The sequence below is a fragment of the Penicillium verhagenii genome (assembly GCF_028828195.1).
Source record: "Penicillium verhagenii strain IBT 33310 chromosome Unknown utg000004l_segment0_segment0, whole genome shotgun sequence".
Taxonomy (NCBI): Eukaryota; Fungi; Ascomycota; class Eurotiomycetes; order Eurotiales; family Aspergillaceae; genus Penicillium; species Penicillium verhagenii.
In genome coordinates this window covers 1,711,867-1,735,563 of record NW_026643168.1, presented here as the reverse complement: position 1 = coordinate 1,735,563, position 23,697 = coordinate 1,711,867, and the positions used below count along the sequence as shown (strand labels likewise).

Below are 23,697 nucleotides of genomic sequence, written 5' to 3'. Positions count from 1 at the left end.
GCTGAACGGTTGATGATAATAACATTAATATCCATGCAGGGATTCGGAATCCCCCCCTCGTGCCGCAAATGGCGATTTCTCGCTTATGCAAGTTAAACTTCACCATCACTATTTTTATCCCCGCGCCACTTAGCGTCGCCACATGAGTCAGGGGCCATGGCTCCCTGCTGCTGTCATATTTTGTAAATACTAATAAACGATTAGCCTCCCACCGGAATCGCAGCCTGCACATGTGAAGTCAACCTTAATATATTCTCTTTCCTCAAAAAATCCTACCTGGGTTTTTGAGTCGGCTGATCTATGTATACGAAAAAAAAAATTTAGGCGCTTGAAAAATACCCACATAATGCTGCACAGCTCCTCCCCTCAGCCAGCGTATATCGAGCTTGTATCGATTGACAAACTTCCCAATGCATCGAATCGGCTATTGGAGGTCGATTCCCAGGAAAACCCGAATAAAGAATCCAGCCGAACAAGCATTCTCACAAAAAGGAGACAGGAGGACAGGAGCAAACCAATGAAACACAACAAAAACAATAAATTCCATGGCTGGAAATTCACCCTCTTCTTAGCGATCGTTGCTGGCGTGGTTGTGCTATTTTTCAATGTGGGATTCCTGCTTTATTGCCTCACGCACCGCCAAAATGGGCAAAGTCTTAACACAACACTGTATGAGGGAGACTGTGACGAGTCACATCGATTAGGGGTTGTCTTGCATCTGGTAATCAACATTTTGAGCACCGCATTGCTGGGTGCTAGTAATTTTGGGATGGTAAGTCTGGAAGATAGGAGTCTCTCGAGTGCTTTCTGGCGTATTTTTTGTCGCTCGAAGAGTCACTAACAAAACTGTGCACCTAGCAATGTTTGGCTGCGCCAAGCCGACGAGATATCAACAAAGCACATATGAAAGGTCGCTGGCTTGATATTGGCGTGCCCAGTATTCGAAACCTCTTCGAAGTGCCTCGCACACGCTCGTTTCTATGGGTACTCCTGGCACTATCGTCCCTGCCTTTCCACTTGATGTATGCACAGTGATATATATTCCCACAAACCAGAACTTCAAAATCAACCGAGCGCTAACAACCTCTCCTATGCATGTATTGATACAGGTATAATTCAGCAATATACTCCACATCATCCGCCCACGCGTACGATGTTTTTGCCGGCTCTAGCTCACTTGGAGAAAATCTCCAGTCTAATCTCAATCTCACCTATCCCTTTAGCGAGGCTAATATGACGTCTTCTTTCATGCAGCTCTATTCATCGGCAAAGAGTGGAGACTTGGAGCGTCTAGATAATCAAGCATGTGTCGACGCATTTGCAGTGACTTTTGAAGAAGCTTACAGCAAGGTGCTAATTGTTACCCAAGATGTTGGGGATAACGATACATATGCGTATGTCATGACGAACGGCGTTTTTCAACCAATCTTCAACACGCGTGGTGATGCATCGACAAACCCATACATGTGGTTATGCGGAGTTGAATCCCTTCGTCTCTCTGCGACCAGTTGTTACACAGGCCGTGATTTCTGGACACGTTCCCTTGATAATTGGAAAGTGGGATTGAGTGACAACAGTCAATACACAGTCGAATACTGCTTGGTAGAAAAGGCACCGCAATCCTGCAAACTGGAATATTCATTCCAACTTGTCATAGTCGTGATAGCATTTAATTTGAGCAAAATCGCTATCTTGCTCTTTATGTGGCTGGGGATACAGAATTCCCCTATTCTGACCATCGGGGACGCGATCGCCTCTTTTCTACGAGACCCGGATCCCCATTCCCGGCGCAGCTGTCTACTGACAAAACGCGAGGTGAAATCGACTTCACAATATAACGGCTCAGTCAACACTTCGAACTCGCCACGGTGCGAGCCCAGAGCCTTTGATCCTTCACGGAAACGATGGAGCACAGCCGCTTCTACTTCCCGTTGGACATTAAGCATGCTGTTCTGGGGACTTGCTGTAGGAGCTTGCATCCTGCTTTTAACATTTGGGCTTAGCAAATACCAGGATGGATCAAGTCCCTTCACGGAAGGGCTCGGGTCCGTTGGCTCGAGTACCTTGATATATGGCGATAATTGGCCCTCATCCATAATCGGCAACGTGCTGATCGCCAACTCACCTCAGTTGATCTTCTCCTTAATCTACTTCGCATTCAACAGCCTCCTAACATCAATGACCCTCAGCGCCGAGTGGAGCGGCTATGCCAACCAAAAAAAGGGCCTTCGCGTCTCCCACAATCCGAAGCAGTACCAGAGATCCAACTACTTCCTCTCTATACCATATCGCTACGGAGTCCCAATGATGATTACATCTACCCTTCTCCATTGGCTCATTTCGGAAAGCCTGTTCATGGTCGGTATTGAAGCCTGGTCTTCCGATGGACAGCGTGATACAGCAAGTGACTTTATTACATGTGGCTGGTCTGCTGTCGGGACATTAATCACTATCATGGTGGGAATCCTGTTCTTATCGGGCATTGTAGGACTTAGCCTACGACGATTCGAGTCTGCGCTGCCCATTGCCGGAAGCTGTAGTCTTGCCATTGCGGCAGCTTGCCATCCTCATTTCGATCCCAATACTCAGGATGGATACAGGAATGAAGAGGTAAATGCAGATATGGATTCGGAGGTCGAGGATGAAGAAATGGCGCTGTTGTCTGTCCAATGGGGAGCAGTGCCTGTTAATGGGCCTGTAGGCCATTATAGCTTCACAAGTGATAGGGTCGGCACACCTGAGACGGAAAAACTGTACCAATAGAACTTATTTGATTGGTCTGTCGTCAGCCCCGGGAATTACGAAGTGATATATCGCGAGTCATATAGTACAACACTAAGATCAATCAGTCAACATTGAACTGGTCGGATTCAATGTTCAGTCCCCATGTGCCTAAGTCTTGGAATTATATCAAAAAAATTATTATAATGATCAAATTCTTGCACTTCCTTACGTATATATTAAATCCTTGATTGGTCACCGCAAATGTTTACGCTCTCACTAGTTATCAACCCTATTTCAACAGTCATCTCAATATTCCTGGCCTACATACATGTATGATAGTACCGATATGAACCATGCTTTGTTGCCGTTCCGATGGTTGTTGGCTGAGCCGACCGGGTCACCGGCCTCAAGTGTATCAATATGTGTATATATCCTGTAAGGTCACGTTCTGGGCATGACATCTCAAGTGCTGGATACAACTAATTGATGGATCAATGTATGTGCGGCGAAAAAGGTAACAGCACAATACAAGATTCAATTGTACTCTATAAATTGATGTGCTTGGAGTGAAAACAAGGCCTATATGGTCTCACGGCCCTGCTATTAGCCTCCTCGCCTGTGGGATGTGCCTAATTAAATGAATTATCGATGGAGGCGCAGGTCTTGGCTTCTTCAATTGCAAAGCAAGAATTGAATCTGGTCCCTAGCACCACATGTTCCCCGTAGTGGTGAATCAGGTGCTTCAAATGTTCAGACTTTTGGTTCTTGTTTAAGAACAAGCTGCTTTGAACTGTCTAGAGCCGGTTGCCGATCCAGAAGTGAGGCTTGTAAAACTCTCCATCTCAAATTTTCATCAAGAGCTTTAGTTTGCTCTGCAATCCACGCATCAAGGTCGGTTATGAGTTCACCTTCCAGACGTTTGATCAATCCTTTCAACATTTTACGAGCTTCATCTTTGTTTAATTCGCTTGCAAGTCCATGATGAAAACGACGCATAAATTCATTTCGTTCGGCAATTAAAGCAAGGTTGTAAGAGCCTTTGCCCCCAAGCGCAGTTGCTAAATCATGATCATCCCCTGTCACACCAGTGTTGCTACTGTAGAGCGACATGAGGTCGGCAGTGATATAAGACGGGCCAAACGCCTCTGATGCTGGCACAGCACGGGCGAATTGCCAATCGATAATACCGTTTATGTTGAAATTCTCATCAACAAGCAAATGATCACCCTTGTCGTCGACATGCTTGAAAGAATTGCCTTGGCAGAGAGCGGTGAGAAGAGGAACAGAATAAATTGACGTTAGGGGCGGGGGATTACTCCACATGTGCAGAGTCCACCCTACCTCCACTTGTTCCCTTGGGGAGCATTCTTAGTCAGAGCTTGAGGCGGTGAGATGTAAGTTGTTGCTCAGTGGATCCTATCATCTATGATTATCTGATTATTACTGACATCTTACGGGAATAGCAAGGGCCGTGCTTTTTCTTTGCCGGTCGCCCTGCTCATCGACCACAATACACCATATTTCATCGGCGCGACCACCACAACGAATCTGTCTGTTCACTGTGCCTGTGGTTGGCTATTTGAATTACACAAATATCAGTGGTATTCGTTAGCACAAATGTCAACTTCGCCTCCGTTCTGACCGAAATGATGATGCCACCGCTTCCCGACTCCTCAAGGAGGAGGCTACTCAAGTCACCTTAAAGGAATGGAGAGAGTATCCATACTTTTTGTGTATCCTTCCATCTCTTGCTCAACTTCAGCAGGGTCGTGTGAATGCCCCTAGGCTAACAAGTTATTTGGTTAGTGCTCCCTACCGATGAGAACTATCCTAAATTTCACCGCTCACATACCCATGTTCTGGCTTCTCATAGCAAGCCCCATGGCCCGAGAATTTATACATCTTTATGAGGCCACGATCAACTCCGAACTCCTATCGATGCTTGATAACCCGACAGCCGCCACGGTACAGGCTGCAGGCAACCTCCCCCATTATTAACCGTCGGCAAATTCAATTCAAATCCATCGATATCTTCCAGGAACGAACCCGGGCTGAACTGTCGGTTGAAAATCTTTCACCCTATGCTCAAAGCAAACACAAGAATACTATGAACCAGAAGAATAAACGACCACACAAGCAAGGGGTTGATGAAAGGTGTAACTGGGGCCGGATATCTTGAACGGCTTCTTATAATTGCAGGCCATCAAAATTCTTGCAGACAACAAGAGACACTTCCTAAAATCGTGTCAGCAAAGCCTCGCCAGAGGATAGGTATTGTACCACGCCGTTGCTGCAAGGTCTGCTAGAATCTCCGACTAGCGGCACACAAATCTAGTAGGAGAGCATGTGGTGCCAGGAAAGCTAGACATGTCCACCAGAGATCATTCTCATCTCTGATCGTTATGTTGATGGGGCTTTTATCGGTTTGACTTGGTTAGGCACGCTAGGGACGTCCTTGCGGCCCAGGATACCCGTCACTTTGTCCTGGGGCTTTACGCTATTTGGCACCTTCATGGGCTCGTAGAACATCTACCTACCAAGACCACCCCGCAAAATGATGGGTTTTAGTGCTTGGGCCTGCGGGGGTATACACAAAAGAGATAACCGTGAGATCAAGTCACAGATTCCTCAACAATCAGTATTTGTTCGAATAGAAGATATCGTTCCTCGGGTCATCTCCTTCCATTATTCAAACCCTTTATATCCCCTTCCTGTATACATCTGATTGGCCCATCTGGTATTGTCCTTACCCTGACCAACCGCCTACCTTTACATTTACACTTCCTTAGATTCTCGGCACCTTCAGTCATTCGTTGGAATGATAATTCAACGTAGGAAACACTATATCGGAGTCCATTGAAAACAGCCACACAATCCCATCCTAGACTGGTCAGTTTCATCACCATAAGTCTAAAAAGGGCGTGGCACTCACCCCGTAATGAACTTCGACCGAGGCATGGGTGAATGCATCATTTGGTGATAAAGTCTGCTCGGCTGTTCCGATTTCAATTCGATCGACAAATTGGCGGTCCCATTCGTCACGAGAAAATATAAACCGCAATCCTTGAGTATAATCCAATTCCAGCGGGGTTATGGAAAGTGACTTGGAAGGATGTTCTTCACACCATTGACCAAGCACCCGGTATTGCCCATCGGAATAGGATACCATCAAGCCTATACACCGAGAGTCGAGGTAGCAAGCCTCTAAGCATGAAATATGTTCAAAAGGCGCCTGCGATTGAAATTGGTCCAAAATTGAGGAGTGAAGCCGATTCGTATATTGGCAATAGGGAGGGACCGGAAATGGAGTGGGTGTAAAAGTTCGTTCCCCAATCACCTCTAGGGTGGTTATTGCTCCGACGCTATACAGCAAGGCTGGCTTATTAGGCGTATCGTCATAATAGACCCCAAGAATTTCTCCGCAACTTTCGTCTGCTAGGGGCCATGTTCTGGCTTGCCCCGCTAGCATAAGTGGCGCAAACATGAAATGATGGCCCTGGTTTGTGCCAATCTGAAGGCGGTGCTACTGATTAGAAGATTTTCTATAGGTCATTTTGATATTCAGTATACATCACTCACTCCGAGGTAGGAATATTGGAAGCAGTCATCATTGTCGCGGGTCAACACCCAAACGGAGGTGAGACGCTCTTTGGCTTTGAAGCGAAAATGAAGCAAGCAGCCACTGGTTAGACCTTGCCACGTCGTCTGGGTCGATTTGAGTCCAAAATTGTCATGCCGAAGAAAGTGGGATGCAAAACCAACAACCCCTCCAGTAGGAGAGCAACAGACAGTCAAGCCAGACAGAGTAGCCCGTTCGCGAACAAACGATACACATCGCACATGATGTCTATTCTTGGCACCAATAAAGTCTTTCTGCCGGAAGTGCATAAAAAACGTTGCCTTACTCACGCAGCCGAGAAAACCTAGGGGCAGACTGTTATTCCAGATGAAGGTCTCTCCAAAACGCGCGACCTTGCTGGGTTGGGAATATATTCCCCGTATTTTAAGTCCCTAAAACCATTGTTATTTGCAAAGTCATTTTAAAGGGGCAAGAGCAGTCTCTCCATACATCCCACTCCAGTCTCACGAACAGGGGTTCAAGGGAGCTCGATATACGGATGTTCGTACATCCTGTGAATGCTGTGTCACCAACAATGGACCCAATGTAGCCTTCCTTATTATTCTTCATGAGATATCGAATTCCTTTCAGCCCAAAGAGCCCGTTGATTGAAGAAAGAGCGATGACTGGGGATTTTATCGAGACAATTTGGCGATGGCTGCTTTCGTGTCCGTACAGTTGGGACGCATTCCGAAACCCACAAATATAATCTTCGCCATGCAGCTCCCGGAGGAAGACCGCAAAGTCTCCATGTAAAAGGAATGAACCGATTCTCAGTTTGATGGGCTGAGTTTGTTGAATCAGTTCCACGGACATCTGCAGCAAAAGCAAACATCTGGTTATACTAGGAGATAGACTCTTCCAGATCAAACATATCAGCTCCTCCGGTAGTAGCCTAAGCCGATATAATATGGATGCCAGTGTTGACTGACTGGCATTGATATCAAGATAAGAATCATTGGCAAGAATTTGCAAGGAAAAAGACAAGACGTTTTCACTTGCTAGCGTGTACAGATTCGAAGGAATTTCCACGTCCAATGGTGGGGTCATTGCCAGGCTGTAGTAGTAGATGGAAGCTGGACTAAATCGACCTCTCAGAGCGCCCCAGCACGTACTATGCGAGCAGGGAGCGGGGGGGTAAGCTTGATGAAGGCAGTTTGGTGGGTAAAGTTCATATTCTTCGTGTTGGATCATAAACCGTTTCTCTTTTGCTGTCAATGTGATTGGAGTAGTCAGAGAAATGCAATTATTTTTAGTATCCAAGAACACTAGATTTTGAGATCGTTAGGTGCAACCAATCGTAAAACGGATGCAGAAAACCGCACTTGCAATGAAGGGCAAACCGCCCCTGATCTGTTCCCCGCATAATACACAAAACTCAGACCTCAAAAGTTTCTTATGATCTTGACAAGAGTCATCCATTTCTGAAAAACTGTCAAAGTGTGATCTTAAAACGTGCGCGGGAGGACGATAATGACGAAGCTGAAAGTTGAAATCGTGCAGTTAAGCCTAGAACTTTTTCTCCGACGGACCGTGCCAGTCAATTAGTCCTATCCTGTCAGTCTAGACTTGACTTGGAGAAAAAAATGAGAAGATACCTGCGCAAATAATTAACGGTAGAAGAATGGAATAGAGGATGAGACAAGCGAAAGAGCAGGTAAGAAGGGAAGCTTCTCACCGCTATTAGGTACAAGGCTGGTATATCTGCCATCACCTGATGAACTTGTAAGGAAGTCCCCCCGCCAAAGCCCTCTTATGTCGGGTTCGCCAACTCAAAGTCAACATTTGAAAGTCAGACTAATTATCTCGCCTGGAATCAAGTAAGTACCAAAATCATTGCTCCTTTGTGGAACCCATCACTGATTCCACACCCAGTCTTACGCGATGGAGCGTTTGCAGTCAAAACAACCTATTCGCGTGTGCATTTGTCTTACCCAATCAAACCCATACTGGGATGAACCACCAGAATTAGTGTTGGAAAAGTTTTTGGGAGAGCTGGGCTGCGACTTGACCTACGGCAATGACGCGAACTTATTGGTGGAACAAAAATGGAATAAACGCATTTTCTTGATTTACGACTTCTTTCACGCCAATTACAATTATGAAACAGCACATCTGCAGACAGAAGCCGAAATCCCTGTTCTCCAGGTTGACTCTCGCAGGACAATGATTATTCGAAGTGCTGGACCCGCTTTCCAAGCACGAGTCAATGGCGATGTCCGTCAGATACATAATTTGAATGGTTACACTACTAAGCCACCTTACATCGATGATCACAGTGGGGGTAATATTCCGGTTCATAAAGATCCTCGAGATACTTCTCTGTTGATGTACAATTTGCACCATTAAATCGATAACATGACAGAACATTTGAATTCATGAACCTGCTTCAATAGCTTAATCTTTAACTAGCATTTTAATATGTGTACAGCGTTAGTGGTATTTAGAAGGGGTGCTTAAATATTAGTATTGGCTACTTCCCGCGCGGAAAAGATTCAACAGAACGGGTATAGCTCTTGGAACATAACCAAGCTGTGCTGTTCAGTTATCTTAAACCCCTGCCATTTCCGTTGGATTTCCATATGTATGTTTTGTGTGAGATTGGTACTGCGGACTTGAAGCCAACTGATAAGAGCGATGGTACCTTGCTTACCACGGTAAATAATTATAGCGGTTGTCACTTCAGCCACGTTTAGTTTATTAAGAAGTCTCGTTGACGAAACTCCTTTTCAGTTATGCACTGTGATTTCATTCGTTGCCGCGATAGTCCACTCCAGCCAATCAGCGGAAGGCAAAAAACCAACAAGGCAGACGTGTCTCTGACTCTCTCCAACGGTAGCCTAGATGAGCCGCAATATTTGCGCTAGAAGGCGGGGTTTCGTGATCGTCGTTTTTCCTCCACCGTTTTAGTCTCCCGTGTCCTCGACCTATTTATTCCCCTCTTTTCTCCATGTAGCGCAGGGAAACCCTCAAGAGCCAAGATGCAAGCACTTGGAGCGGGAGAAGAATCATTTGACCAACTCAAAGACCAAATCTTCAAAGAAGACGACATTTGGCAGACCAGTACGACAAACAGAGCACAGGAAGAATTCCTCCCATTTTGGAATGAAGCGCTCTGGACTCTTATCGCGGAAACATGGGAACCGATCAGAGCCGAATGGGAGAAAGCCGAAAATGAGCGTAAGCTTCGAGCTTTCCGTATGACTTGTGAGACGATGTCTTTTGGACAGCTATCCTCAGAAGATGTTGAAAGAAGAGAGAGAAAAAAAATGGATGCCAAATTGGCCCATCAGTGGAAATCAGTATGTTCGGCGCACTCATCGTGGATACCTCCAGCTTATTGGGAATCAGGTCGCTACCAGACATGTCTTGCCCGAAACCCTTGAGAACTATCAACTACCATGGAAATGGCATGAGGTGAGATTCCCATCATTTTCGATGCGAGCAATTGCTTACTCTTCGGTCGCTCAGGGTGTTTACGGCGGCACATGTATTGTGATTAAAGAGAGTATAAGCCATGACTTCTTGGTGCAGCTGTTCACACATAGTCGCAATCTGGCCGAGAAAAGGCTTGAGGAGATGATCATTGCGGCAAGAAGTCAGATGGAGCACTTGAAAGATCCGAATGATTCTCCGTCGAAGCTATAGTGGCGAAGTCAACAGCAGCGAGTCGGCAAAGGGCGCCCTTGGATATTCATGTACATCGCTGGTATAATCGAGTTTGTCAACTACTCAAGTGCTAGTAAGGTGGATGTCATTTGAATTCATTGATGGAATGCATTTATCAAATCTCCCGTAAGGTCTCAAGTGTTCATCGCCCTGAGCGCGGCACGCTAGCAATCACCGTGAAATCCGTCGGGCCCGAACAGCAACCTGTGTGCGCGGATGTATAACACTTGTGAAGAATGATGTACTGCTTTTGGATTTGGTAGACTATTATGCTTTCAAATTTGAGAGTTCAAGAAGTACCTTGGTTACTCTTACACTTTATAGGATTTCCTATCGCATCTTGCTTTTAATCAATTGATATATTTTGTGACAAAATTGACTGCGGGAGAGGACCTACCTTTCAAAGTTTGGTCCGTGCAAGTAGGAGATCAATGTTAGAAGTTAGAACCTTCTACTACGGGGGCCGATAACCGCCAACTGCCATAACCCAATTTCAATTTCTAACTTCACCGCCCTGTTTCCCGTATTTTATTCATCACATGCAGAAACATCTTAGGGGATTTGATCCAAATACGGGTCACTTTTAGAATAGACTTGAGAATAGACTTGAGAATAGACTTGAGAATAGACTTGAGAATAGACTTGAGAATAGACTTGAGAATAGACTTGAGAATAGACTTGAGAATAGACTTGAGAATAGACTTGAGAGTAGACTTGAGAATAGACTTGAGAATAGACTTGAGAATAGACTTGAGAAGGGACTTGAGAAGGGACTTGAGAAGGGACTTGATTATAGAGTGCAATAAATTCAATGTATAATGCGGTTCAAGGATTCAAAATAAAAGGAAGTACAGGGTATCAACGTATAATGGAGTTCAAAAACAAATATGAATTTGGAATTCCTCGTAATTTACTTTCTGCCGGTCGGAACGTTAAGATTGGGTTATGGCAGTTGGCGGGTATCGGCCGCCGTACTTCTACTCCTCCACCCTTGACCAACATTTTTCTTCCTGCTTCTTAATCCTGATACCTGATATAATACTGTTCTTTATGCGTTTTATTAGAGAGGGGTCAAGTAACCCCCCAGGCTTCTAGATATCCAGTACCTACTTCCCCCCTTTTCCCTTCTTCCTTCTCATCCCCCTGAGAAATATTGTCTATTGCTAATACAGTTGCATAATATATAGCCGCTGGCATTGGTTTCCAAGCACTTGAGGTTATTTGACCATCTCTGCTCTTGATCTACAACAGATAGGAATATTGGAATTCGATTACACCTCACACCATTTGCGCCTCCCTCCTACTTGAGAACGACCCCCTACTTGAGAACGGTACTTAAGAACGGTCCCCTACTTCCAAAATGTCGACAGTTACTCTCCTAGCCCGCCCCAACTCTTGTGGGTCTGACCTCGAGTTAGCCTATGCCTCACCAGCAGTATTTTACGCCATAGGAGCCGATGACGAAATTATACAGTGTGGTTCACAGAAAAAAAACCGATCATCATCATTCACCACTGAATCTGGCTCCCTCAGTGAGCATCACAGACGGACTAAAAGACTTCGAGGCAGCAGCGACGACAATGGAGAATTGACTTCAGATGGGTTCTCAAACGAGGATCTCCGAGTTGGTGGGCCGGACCTCTGTTCCCTTCCCGCAGCAAACAGCACCCCCACAGATAATCTCTTGCATCGAAGACTTTCACTCTCCAGCTCATGGGACCGTACCCTCCACAATAATAACATCGACAACATATTGAAAAATTATAATGTTCAGTACCACACGGTCGAAGTTGTTGAGCGACGTGCGTTGTTCAATGCAAGCCCAGAGGCGGTCATAACACTCCTTATAATTGCAGAGAGGGATGTCATCGATGGAAACTGACTGGAGTGTGTCCGTGAACTCCGGCGCTTTCTCCATGATGAAGGCTTCCCTCGTACTGTCGTCGAGATCTCAGACACTGCGGCGTTGACAACACCCAATACCACCCCTGTGTTTTTCAATGACCCGGTCTTCGAAAAGTGGGATTCTGTTTGGCAACAAATCTGTCAGGAAGTTCCCTTAGTGGATATTGAGACTGTTGGCTGCTTTCGAAGGGGACGAAACCCAGTTGTGGAAGAAAATCCAGCAACCGTTCTTGTCTCCACTAATATGCAGAACAACCGGAACTGGAAGGGTGTCAGAGACCGAATCATCGATATTCTCCAACAACATGATCTCGCCATGGTCGCTTTCGAGATCACCAAGGATAGTATCAATTGACTAGCCGGCTTTCATCAACGTTCGGGTTTTGACCACAATATTCTCACCGGAAAGGTCATGGCTGGTGAATCACTCGCTCCATTACGCGCCCCATTCTCGCCCGGAACCCTGGGAGGGTTCATTGAACTCAAAAGCGCGATAGAAGGTACAGATCAATGGGTGGCTGGTGCAGTTACGTGTTTCCATTGTGTTCTCCCTCGAGACTCCGAAGAGGACACACATGACCATGAACGTAAGTGAAGCATTCGATATTTTCCGATGATTGAAATTTATTAACCCAGCCTTATAGTACTTAGGCAATGGGAGAGCGATGGGATGCACATGCACCCAGAAGCCAATCGTCTACTGAAGATAAGCCACCCCAGCCTCCAGGCCAAGACCGAGGAAATGGCACGCATCCAACAGGTCATTGACAACACAAAGACCCTTGCCTTCTACAAACACGGTGCTCTGATGGCTGCAGAAGGCTGCCTTGAGTATCTGCCCGAAGCCGACCAAATCCGATGGCGAGTGAGCAACAATCAGATATCGAACTATGAGGCGATGATTTCGCCGATCAATACTTTCGTCAACGACGGCCACCAGGAAGTTGGATCAGTGTTCCTGGCGTCGGGAATGAAGTTGAGGAAATTTTATACAATGACGGATTGTGACTTACCCACGCACCTTGACTGGGCTGTCATTCGGGTTGATCGGACAAAGGTGCAAGGGAATAAGGTAAGATAGCTTGCCCGCAGTTTACTATTCAAATAGGATAACTAAGCGATTGCAGCTCGAGAAGATGAATACACCCCCAGACTTGGCACAGCCACCGGATTACAAAAGCTTCCATGGAAGTGATGTCTTTCTGCACGGTTTTCGCTCTGGTCAAGCAATGGGTTATTACAATGGCCTTAAATCAGTCGTCATCAAGACGGATCTATTGAACGAGACCGTGCAGTCGGTCAAAACCTTGGAATACAGCGTGACCCCGCCTACGGGCAGATCCACATTTACGCTCGCTGGGGATTCTGGCTCCTTTGTCTACAGCCCGGCAGGGCTGGTTTTAGGCATGATCTTTGCTGGCAGTACGGTTGACGGGATTGGCTACTTCAGACGAATGGACCACCTTTTTGATGACATCAAGGCCACGTCTGGGGCGGCCGACATTCGCTTGTATGCGGGAGATGCTCAAGTTTGAATTTCTAGTCATCGTCATTTTTGTGTTATTTGTTTTTAGGATTCCCCCGCTCTCATTTCCATCGAGGTGAAAATAGAGTGCCATCGCTTACCCTTTGCTACCAGTGGTCTTGATTTGACTCCGCCAGGCACTAATGCTTTGTAATTTCGTATGAATACTACTCTTTGTGTCTTTATTCACACTCTCCTTGTCAAATAATATCAACACTTTTCAAAAGTAAAAGCCATCAAAGTATTCGAAATAACTCAACCGATGGGTTTAGCGTGTTGAATCTTGATAAGCCCTTCAATTTCATAGCGACAAGATCCTATTCAAGCTGGCCCTTCCATTCTTCCAGTATACATATGAGACCTCATAGGAATAATATGGTGGGTTATATATGCCATGTTAAGAAATATCCTTACCTTATGTAAACAAATATTTACTCCAACGGAGACCATTATGATGGAACTCATCCAGGACCAAGAATGTACGGTGGTGGCGGTGGCAGTGTATGCGGCATGCTCGGAAAATGTTATAACCGCGAGGAAGTTCAAAGCGGGCCTTAGTCAGCATTCCAAATGGGGTTCTACTCGGTCGCCCGCGCTATACCTGATTGGGAAGTGGCCCCCCCTCTAAAGATACCATTCATGTATCACTTGTGTATCAGAGTAAAAAACAGGGTACGTGGAGTAACCTATTACTGTGTTTAGACATGGAGGTGGGGTCTGCCGGCTATTCTAAGGTTTCGGTTGCCGCTGGTACGAGCTCACTTCGTACTAGTAGCTTGCAGTCCACACAAACACTGAGCTGCTCAGTCTTCTCCACCCGTGTTCAAGTTTCCAGGTTTCTGTCTTCAGTATCCCCATCATGACCCCCATCATGACCCCAACAGTTGCAGTAGCAGGCGCTACGGGCTCCGTAGGCAAAACTCTCGTGGAACAGATCCTGAAGGAAGAAAAATTCTCCGTGATTGCTCTCACACGAAGTGTATGTCCCAACAATCCCCTCTCAGCCCCCTAGCCAAACAGACCATTCAGAACTTTGAAATAGGAAAATGTCGACTCGCCAATCGGCAACGCCAAGTACGTGCAGGTAGATTATGATGACGAGGAAGCGCTTGTACAAATGCTAGAGCGCCATGAAGTACAAACGGTCATCTGTGCCATTGGCATGTTGGGAGACGATTCCTCCGAAGCTCAACTCAAGTTGATCAAAGCTGCCGACCTTGCCAGCACAGTAACAAGATTCATAACAAGTGAATTCGGCTACTTTACAAGTGAAGAGTAGGCTCAACCTTGACTGATTTTTATTATTCTCTTCGACGCGCCGCTGACACGCTGGCAGGAGAAAGGGGGTAGATCCAGGCGTCAACTGGTTCCTGGATGCCGCAGACCTCCTCAGGACCACCGGGCTGATTTGGACGCGTCCGATCTGTGGTGCATTCATGGATTTCATAGGGCTTCCATACACGCGATCGAACATGCCCCGAATGCAAATCGTCCTTGATGTCATCCATCGACAGGCCTGTATTCCCGAAGATGGCAATGTGCCCATATCCATGATCTACAGCTTTGATGCGGCGACGTTGGTTGCCAAGCTCTTAGAGCTCGAAGAATGGTCGGAGATCACCATTTGCAACGGGGATGATACTACATTGGCGGAGGTCCTAAGGATAGCAGAGGATATCTGCGGTAAATTCCATCGCCTTTACACACCATGCATTTTTGCTAATAATCATCTTTCTCAGGTGAAAAATTTGATACCAAGTACTTAAAGGAGGAGGATATTGCCAGTGCCAATATTCCTATACTAAAGTATCCCGAAGAGACCGGCATTCAGCCAGAAGAGCTTCTGCACTACAGTGTTTTCTCATATCAGCTTTACCTCTCAAGAGGATTTGAGCTACCAGTCAAGGGGCGAATTGGAGATCGTTTCCCAGGCTTCAAACCCAGGACTGCTCGGCAATTTTTGGAAGAAACTTGGAGACCTCATGTATAGTAGTCTGACGTGTACTACTCGAGCCACTGGATACCTTCCATTCTGTCTTTCCAGGGGCTATGTGGGTCATAACACATTGTCATCGCCATATGTACCTTTGTCCTTTGTCAAATACCCAGCGTTGTGAAATTCGTCGGCAATGACATCATGACCTTGGGTGTCGTGTTGGTTTCCGTTTCCGGATTATTTTAACTGCGCGCCCAAGTGCTCACATCTTTCTTTACTTTTGCTCACAAGAAAACCCCCAAATCAGCGACCCATAAACTCCATACTTATTCTACTTCAGCATATTCTTTGCTTGGCTGGCCCCTTCCATTTTCATGGACGTGAAGTTGGCGGAATCGCGTCGTGAGATATGACTAACGTGAGCATTTCAACCGACCCGGCCTTTCTCACCGACGAGACACTACATGAGACCTATGAGCTAGATATTGCCGACAGGCGTGGGGAACATGTGCGCTTCGGCGAGCTAGTGGCTGGCAAAGGAGATTCGGTGACTACTATAGTCATTTTTGGTAAGACCGTTTCGTCTACTACGTACTTGGCTGGGAGGCAGAGTATAAAAAACATGTGAGGAACAAGCTATTAACACCGTATGCTAGTCCGTCACTTTTTTTGCATCTACGACCAAGACTACGTACGCAGTCTATCTAGTCAAATCACCCAGAGGCTCCTCGACACGATTCCCCACCACGCTAAACCAGCCCAAATCATCATCATTGGATGTGGCGACCATACCTTGATTGGCCCATACATGGAGGAAGTCTCGGAAGAATTTCCCATCTACACCGATCCCTCGGGCACACTACAGGAGAAACTGCAGATGACCAGGACCTGGGACGGGTTCAACGAACCGCCACCATACTCGAGCAGGTCATTTCCCAATGCGCTCTTTAACGATCTGAAACAAAGATGGAAACGTGGATGGGGGGCGCTAAAAGGTGGTCCTGGGAATCAACAAGGTGGTGAATGGATCTTTCAAAAGGGAAAGTTGAAATATGCGCATCGAATGCAAGCAACGAACGATCATTTGACGGCAACGCAATTGTTGGATATTTTGAAGATGGATGTGATTCAGGATCAGGATCAGGGACCATCGACTTCACAGGTCGACGAAGGACAAACTGAAGATGCGGAGGAGGCGCAGAAACCAAGGCAACAGAATGGAGCGGAATGAGTCTCGGAAGAAAGGAAACGCTCTGGAATCCTGAAGTCAGGGCCACATCTAATACCCCAATCTTGGAACAGGAACTCGGATATGTGAAACCACATCTGAAAGGTTGTATTGGATTAGAGCGCAAGCTTCAATTGTTCAACAGCCTTACTTGGGTAGGATGCGGGAGAGGGAACACCCGGGGGGATTCGGCAATGAGGCCTTCTGGTGATAGCTTCTGTGCTGAGTGCCAGGGAAAGCTGCTTCCCCGATCTGCTTCTCCGCCCACGCCCTTTGCCGTCCTAGACAAACAATGCGCTTTTCCTTTTCAGCTGAGACACACACACATGTGCGTAGCCACATTATATGTCCGGTCTGCGTATCAGGATGTGTGCTTGCGAGATTTGAAGCCCTTTCCCCCCTGTCTTTAGCTCGAGATAGAGCTCAAATTTGTTGATTCTTCTTCCACAATCAAGTCTGAGTTCTTTCGCTTGTCTTCGTATTGATCCTGACGTAAACTTTTAGTAGCATATTGTCCCTCTTGTTCCACTATTCTAGATATCATCGCCTCTTTCGATCAATAAAACGTGTCGTGTACCATCCCTAGCATTCACTGCATCATTACTAAGTCTTACCCGATCTGTCGTTCCATTCCTGTTCTGACAGCATCTCGGCACAGCGAGCACCTTCTTCCCAGTATGTTCCTTCTTTTCGATCTCAACAGGGTTATGATTGTTTGCGTGTACGCAATGGACCTTCGATTCGGGTTCGAAGTGGTTGCTCTCCCGTAGGGAAATGGAATTATGGAAGCGGTTGGGGGTTGCACGGCATGGTTATGGGACGTGGAGAGGAAGAGCAGGGTGATCTGAGGGATCCAAGCAGTGGATAGTAAAACTGTGAGTATGGTTGGTGAGGTATGGGATGCAGAAGAGAGCCTTCCTACGTGAGAGGATGTGTGTTGCTCAATGGGTTGAAGGGGATAAGGAAGGCAGCTCCGTCCTTGACTTGGCGTAAGGCAGAATTACAGGCGGTGAGAAGATTTGGTGCAGAGTCCGCAATCAGTTCAAAGGTTTGATAACTAATAAACAGTACCCAACACCGAGTCACCGACAACTGTCGACCACGCTAAAAGGCATTCATCCACTCGCAATGCTTTGAAGTCTATCCGGAGGTCATATTCCTAAGGCCGACTGGCCAAGGCATAACTTTAGAAGTGCAGAACACTTGAAAATTCTTTATAGTGCATAAGCGTGTATGTATGATACGTAATCATAACATTTGAATGCAATGCGGGATTAGTTATATATCACTTCCAAGCTTGGCTGTCAGACGATGTTAGGTTACACGGTATCAATTGATTAATACAATCTACCATTCTAATGCTGTGTGCCCAATAGCATTATCAGATTTCTAAGCCGCAGGATTCCAACGTTGCTCAGTAAGTGCTTAAAATAGTATATTCCCTACCAAATTCTTACCTAGGGTATGCCCAGTATCACATTGATCAATCAACCAGGATGAATTGTTATTCAATGGTACCAACACACCAGTCCTGCATACATATGACGCAGTGCATACTATTCTCTTGTTCAAAATATAAACTATTTCATTCCAAGGATCTACCTTACAGCACCACTCCTACATCAACACATAGTACACTTTTTTTTCTCTTGAGATTTGAACCTTGGAACAGAGCCCTACATTGTTCCTCTTTCAATGTTCCCGCTTATTCCAAGAGACCACTCGTCCGATTCAACATGACAGGCATGCGCAACGAGACAGAACAAATCCTTCGGACTTGGTTGCATGATGTTGGATTTGATCTCCAACAAGGAGCACGGCCATTTCACACAGAACTCTACACGGAACTCAAACAATGGATTGTCTCTCGTAATCTTCAGGAGAATCAACTAAGTCGCATTCTGATGCTCTTGCCAGCATGTACCAGCGCCGCTGATAAGATGTATCCTCATGCTTGCCCCCAGTTGAAACGATATATTGCGCTGTATACCACTTTTCTCCTCTATGTGGACGAGAAAGCAGAAAAGAATCCTGACCACCTCCATCCCGATCTTCAGAGAGTTACAACTGGTGCTGGCAATGGTCTCAATACTATAAAATGTGATGACACTGTTATGAATTTGTGGCTGGAGCTTGTTGCTACTGAAACCAGAAAGCTCTATGGCCCTTATTCAACTGGTGTGATTACCAAAGGCCTGATCGATCTCATGCTGGGAAGCACAGTTGAATCGATGTTTGCGACAGGCTTGAAGCTTCCACCCAGACTTGGACAAAGAGCATCCAAACTTATACGCGACAAGACCGGAGCTGGGGAAGTGTATGCCCACTTCCTATTTCCAGAGCACCTTGCAGCAGAAAATGAGCACTTGCCAAATTATATACCCTTTATTGCCTGTATGCTGGACATCATTGATGACGTGAATGACATTCTATCGTTCTTTAAGGAGTCTGTGGTTGGGACCGAGATGAACACAAACATCATGAATCGAGCCCGTACATCATGTTGCGAACCTCATCATGTACTAGAGCAAATTTGCAAGGAAACAGTTGAGACTATGGATGCTGTCAGGAATGAAATTGGAGAAAAAGGCGTTGTTGGAAAACTTTGGAGGGACTTTATCAATGGCTATATCATGTGGCACATTTGTGAGGACCGGTATCGGCTGAAGGAAATTGGGATCGAGATGAGAGTTACACAGAACAGTGGTTAATAGTACCGAATAATCTGTGCATTGATGGAACGTGCTACCGATTACAGAAACCGAGGTTCAAATGTTTGGAGTAACTCCTTTCATTGGCTAAAGCCTTAGACTCAAGAGTCAAGAGTAGGAGAGGAGACGCGAGACCAAGTGGGGAGATCCCGGTACTGCCAACACCAACCATGAAAAACACACCGCCCTGTGACATGCGCTTCTCCCCTGAGTTCCCTATCCTATAAACTCGTTACTCACCGGCCCAACAACGTGTTTGTGTCCAAGAGAGTACTTTCGCCGGGAGCCGGGTCATCCTGCGATTAGCAGGTGGACCGAACCGATGAAGTCTTGACTCTTGGGAGAAGTGCTCTCTCTGATCCATGAAAGCCGAGGGCCGACTCCAGCACCCCAGATTACAAGTCCTTTACCTTCAGGCGGACGACAAGCGAAATCAAGAAGCAAAATGGGCGGGCCAGGCAGACAAGGGTGAGAAGCAGGAAGCAGAAGGGAAGCGCCGGGCAGAAAAGCACAGCAGACCAACTACGTTCACGGAGCTCATTCAACTTTTTCTCCCGGTCATTGAGAGTCGATACATCATCTCGCTCGACAACTGAGAAAATACCTCTGCCCACTGCAAAATACTGCCTGACTTGATCGGAACACTAGTCTGAATGCCCCAGAAGATCGTTGGAAGTTTATGCGTCCGTCCACAAATACCTGCAGCCAGAACAAAGGCAGGCCCAACGTTGATTTTCGTCTTCACCGGACTTCGAACAAATTGGCCGCCAATTTCCCTGCAAGCCACTTTGTATCCAACCAGATATTGAGGCTTGTGAGTGGTTTCGAGGGGAAGAAGATGTGAAGGATAACATACTGTTGGGTCGGGCGAAAAAGCAAGCTCGGGCCGCGACCCAAGAGGATACTACCCCACAGGCACAGGTCCCCCGAATGAAGTCAACCGCCCTGAACATCGCATGATCCCTAGCGGGTGTTAGCAAAAGCCTTCCAGAGAACTTAGGAAGACATCCGAAATGAGTGGACGCAGCACTGCCAAAAAAACACGCCCGACAGCTACACTTGCTTATTGTAGAAAGAGACAAGCGTGTTGGCTCAACTTCGGACTGGCAAGACAAGACTCAATGGATGAATCTATTAAGTCAAGGTGGCGGATACGGACCGGTTTGCGTGTGGACAAGCCAGAGGCCGTGTGAGCACTTCGTTTCTCGATGTCGGAAATGGGTTGCGCACTGTACGGAACCGCCACATGATACCAACATCCGCCGAGGAAACATTTTCTCCTATCTGGGAGGAGAATTGCCTGCCAGGAATCAAACGTAGACGCCCAGCTTGGAGTCGGTACGAGCCTCGATAGATACGGTTTTCCAGCAGCAGGGTGTTAATAAATTACTATGGGCGGGCTCTCTTTTCAAAGGAACATAGAGAAACCTCTTGATCAAAATTCCTGCATTTCAAACGTTACAAAATCAAGCTCCAGCTTTGAAATCGTGGCTCATGTGGGAAGCAAATCACCCCGCAAACCAACATTTGAAACTAAACAGAACAGGGATCAACATTGGAAAATTGTAAGAACTCTGGAGTAAGGAGTAAACATGCATATGCGTAAGAGCAAGAAGGCCTGGAGGCAAGGCAGCTCCACGGTGGATATGGCAAACATCGATTCAACAGAGACTTTCTGAGAGCGATGTTATGCGGATGTACCAAGGTCCACTGATGGATCTACAATGTCGATCATTGGGGGCGAATGTTGGAGCGGCGCGTAACCTAATGCGGGGTCGGTTCTGTGGTGAGAAAGCAGTCCAGATTGAAAGTTGAAAGAAGAGTTAAATCAGCCAACTAGTATACTCTACTAGTATGTAAAACCGTTCTCGATTGAAACTTGAATTCACCAACCAACATCGAGGTCCCTGCCAGTACTTCCAATCTCAGCTAGATCCAGCAGCATTCACATCCATGTTTCCCCCAATTGAGAGTATAACAAATTTCAAAATTGATTTGAATATTTTCATGGTGACTGGATGATGTGACATCCATGTGATCAACTGGGCAAATAACTGCCGAAACTCTGCTATTTTGGTCTTGATCTAGCCTGTCGTCTGAGGCTTCTTTCCTTCTACGTTTCCTTTTGCTCTGGCTTGGCATCAACAAAGACGACTTGTCCCCGTCATAGAAGAAGACAGCGGATTTGACAGGCAGTGGTTTCGAGGGCCACAACCACATTGCGCGCACTAGCTATAAAGTACCTAACTGGGACCTTGGCGCTGTCTGCGGAGTTATGCTCAAAATAGTCAGAGTATCTTCCCTGAGATGGGAAAATACCAACCGCCTGGTTCTGAATTTATCATGATTAACGGACCCCACAGAAACCACAAACCTAGACAAGGATGAAAAGTATAGCTCTGGCGCAAGGGGAGCAGAGACAATCCCTAACGAAGTCGAGGTTGTAGTTCCAAGGTCATCGCCAGCTTCGTGCCTCATCACTGCCAGTTGAGTGGGAGTGTTTGTCCCTGTTCCGTAGCAGCACCCATGGACAGAAACCGCATGAATCATGATCGTGACTTTCAAGCTTGTCTCTCCCCCTTCCTTACAGCGATAACTCTGATGCAGATGCAGATGCAGATGTTGTCCTTTTCTTTTTCTTTTTCTTTTTCTTTTTCTTTTTTTTTTTCGCCCTAAACTGCATGTATGCAGTGTGGGCTATCTGTGTTCCAAATACCCCAAGTTGGTATTTATTTCAGCATTGGCTTGAGCATAAAATGGCGGTAGTTCAATCCATGCCTTTCTTGATTTATAAAACAAACTTTTCAAGCCCACTACTGACTCTACCTTTGTTTTCAGTTCCAGTTTTGGTAGCATCCAACACCCAAAATGGAAACAAGTCGTGATTACCCGGATGTGTACCTCGATGAAAACCGGCAACCGATTGTGATCAGTGTGGCCATTATTTTCCTTGTCCTCGAGTCTACGACGCTGATACTACGACAGCTTTCAAAGAGAATAGGAGGAGTTTGCATGGGGTGGGATGACTTGCTGATCGGCCTTGGCTACATATTTTGCACCGCCCTGAATGCTTGCGGGCTGGGTATGTCCCAAATTACTCCGGAAACCGTTACGCAGTCTAACATCCACCAGCCGATACCTACCGTGGTGGTGTCGGTCTTCATGAGGTCCGCGTTATACAGATCAATCCTGGAATGATCAAGATATGGGGTCAGCTCATAGTCACCATCCCTATCATCTATAGCGCTGCCGTGATCCCGGCGAAGCTCGCAGTCCTCCACCTCTACCTCCATATTTTTACAAATCGAAGAGCGCGGCTCATCTGCTATGTTACAATGACGATTCTGATAAGCAACTGGGTAGCATGCACGGTAGGATGGGCTCTGGCCTGCCGACCCGTCAGCTACTTTTGGACTGGAGAAGGATCCTGTGTCAATATCAATGCGGTTTATCGCTGGAGTGGGGTTCCGAATATCGTCACGGATCTGATCATCCTCGTACTGCCAATTCCAACATTATATAGGCTGCAGACTTCCTTGCGTCTCAAACTAGGCATTGCATTGACCTTTCTTCTTGGGGGTGTTGGATTGATCTGCTCAGTGATTAAATTCTATGCGTTTTTTGTGATCAACGCAGGAATCGATGGCACTTGGAATACCACCCCATTTTTGATATGGTGCATGGCCGAGGCAGGTACCTATCAGGTTGCGGCATGTTTACCTCTTTATCGCCCAATTTTCAAATTCCTAGGGGGGAATTTACGCTTCAGTCGGGTGACTCACTCTACTGACGAGTCAAAAGACAGAACCTTTCAACCATTACAGACGCTGTCTGATATGGAGCCCATTGGGAGGTTCCAACCTCTGAAAGGGTTTGACAGCGTAATCGATGACGAGTATATATACAGTGTGGCAGCTGTGGGTGATGAACAGTTCAGCGGGAACACTGAGACAACCCCTTCACGGTAACATACTCCAGTGCTCGAAGCATTCGAGGATACGGCCATGCATATTTATCTATCTTGTTTCGAAACTTGATTTTTATCTTGAACATGAAACTTGTTTTATGTTAGGTTAACAGCTAGTCCTTTTATGTTGCCCAAATGTTATGTTTATGGATGTGATCAGCCTTTGAACGTGAAGCTCAATCAAACATTGAAGTAATAGTTTGCAAGAGCTACATACAAAACCCCCTTTCCTGTGTCTTTCATTCTACGCACGCGTAGTTTTCATTTTCCAGATTGGTGTGTTGGAATAACCTCGAGATTTTCCAGACGAATGCGACCGGCCCCGTTAGTGTTAGTTAGGTGTTGCAAGATGATGCGGTGGCGATTTGAACGCCGCCCGGTGAGTTGATCTCTTAATTTAGAACATTTGAATC

The 23,697-nt window shown here is 46.3% G+C and overlaps 10 protein-coding genes across 10 annotated transcripts; 9 read left to right on the top strand and 1 right to left on the bottom strand.

Annotated features, from left to right (window-relative positions):
• Window positions 1-346: 346 nt before the first annotated feature.
• Window positions 347-2,763, top strand: N7466_003559 (uncharacterized protein; the record flags this gene model as incomplete). The annotated part of the gene is made up of 3 exons (XM_057162956.1): window positions 347-772; window positions 859-1,022; window positions 1,110-2,763. The coding sequence occupies 3 exons, from the start codon at window positions 347-349 to the stop codon at window positions 2,761-2,763; spliced, it is 2,244 nt and encodes a 747-aa protein (XP_057024071.1).
• A 711-nt stretch (window positions 2,764-3,474) lies between these two features.
• Window positions 3,475-4,047, bottom strand: N7466_003558 (uncharacterized protein; the record flags this gene model as incomplete). Its single annotated transcript, XM_057162955.1, has 1 exon — window positions 3,475-4,047. One exon carries the CDS (start codon window positions 4,045-4,047, stop codon window positions 3,475-3,477), a length of 573 nt encoding a protein of 190 aa, XP_057024070.1.
• Window positions 4,048-8,227: 4,180 nt separating this feature from the next.
• On the top strand, window positions 8,228-8,692 carry N7466_003557 (uncharacterized protein; the record flags this gene model as incomplete). The annotated part of the gene is made up of 1 exon (XM_057162954.1): window positions 8,228-8,692. The coding sequence occupies one exon, from the start codon at window positions 8,228-8,230 to the stop codon at window positions 8,690-8,692; it is 465 nt and encodes a 154-aa protein (XP_057024069.1).
• A 632-nt stretch (window positions 8,693-9,324) lies between these two features.
• N7466_003556 (uncharacterized protein) lies at window positions 9,325-9,991 on the top strand (the record flags this gene model as incomplete). Its single annotated transcript, XM_057162953.1, has 2 exons — window positions 9,325-9,645; window positions 9,680-9,991. The coding sequence occupies 2 exons, from the start codon at window positions 9,325-9,327 to the stop codon at window positions 9,989-9,991; spliced, it is 633 nt and encodes a 210-aa protein (XP_057024068.1).
• Window positions 9,992-11,372: 1,381 nt separating this feature from the next.
• Window positions 11,373-13,452, top strand: N7466_003555 (uncharacterized protein; the record flags this gene model as incomplete). The annotated part of the gene is given in 5 exon segments (XM_057162952.1): window positions 11,373-11,876; window positions 11,901-12,261; window positions 12,277-12,504; window positions 12,562-12,989; window positions 13,045-13,452. 5 exon segments carry the CDS (start codon window positions 11,373-11,375, stop codon window positions 13,450-13,452), a joined length of 1,929 nt encoding a protein of 642 aa, XP_057024067.1.
• An 849-nt stretch (window positions 13,453-14,301) lies between these two features.
• On the top strand, window positions 14,302-15,432 carry N7466_003554 (uncharacterized protein; the record flags this gene model as incomplete). Its single annotated transcript, XM_057162951.1, has 4 exons — window positions 14,302-14,421; window positions 14,485-14,717; window positions 14,779-15,125; window positions 15,182-15,432. 4 exons carry the CDS (start codon window positions 14,302-14,304, stop codon window positions 15,430-15,432), a joined length of 951 nt encoding a protein of 316 aa, XP_057024066.1.
• A 355-nt stretch (window positions 15,433-15,787) lies between these two features.
• N7466_003553 (peroxiredoxin-like family protein) lies at window positions 15,788-16,609 on the top strand (the record flags this gene model as incomplete). Its single annotated transcript, XM_057162950.1, has 2 exons — window positions 15,788-15,925; window positions 16,100-16,609. The coding sequence occupies 2 exons, from the start codon at window positions 15,788-15,790 to the stop codon at window positions 16,607-16,609; spliced, it is 648 nt and encodes a 215-aa protein (XP_057024065.1).
• A 1,733-nt stretch (window positions 16,610-18,342) lies between these two features.
• N7466_003552 (uncharacterized protein) lies at window positions 18,343-19,317 on the top strand (the record flags this gene model as incomplete). Its single annotated transcript, XM_057162949.1, has 1 exon — window positions 18,343-19,317. The coding sequence occupies one exon, from the start codon at window positions 18,343-18,345 to the stop codon at window positions 19,315-19,317; it is 975 nt and encodes a 324-aa protein (XP_057024064.1).
• A 362-nt stretch (window positions 19,318-19,679) lies between these two features.
• On the top strand, window positions 19,680-19,913 carry N7466_003551 (uncharacterized protein; the record flags this gene model as incomplete). The annotated part of the gene is made up of 1 exon (XM_057162948.1): window positions 19,680-19,913. One exon carries the CDS (start codon window positions 19,680-19,682, stop codon window positions 19,911-19,913), a length of 234 nt encoding a protein of 77 aa, XP_057024063.1.
• Window positions 19,914-22,185: 2,272 nt separating this feature from the next.
• N7466_003550 (uncharacterized protein) lies at window positions 22,186-23,285 on the top strand (the record flags this gene model as incomplete). The annotated part of the gene is made up of 2 exons (XM_057162947.1): window positions 22,186-22,399; window positions 22,450-23,285. The coding sequence occupies 2 exons, from the start codon at window positions 22,186-22,188 to the stop codon at window positions 23,283-23,285; spliced, it is 1,050 nt and encodes a 349-aa protein (XP_057024062.1).
• Between the last annotated feature and the right edge of the window lie 412 nt (window positions 23,286-23,697).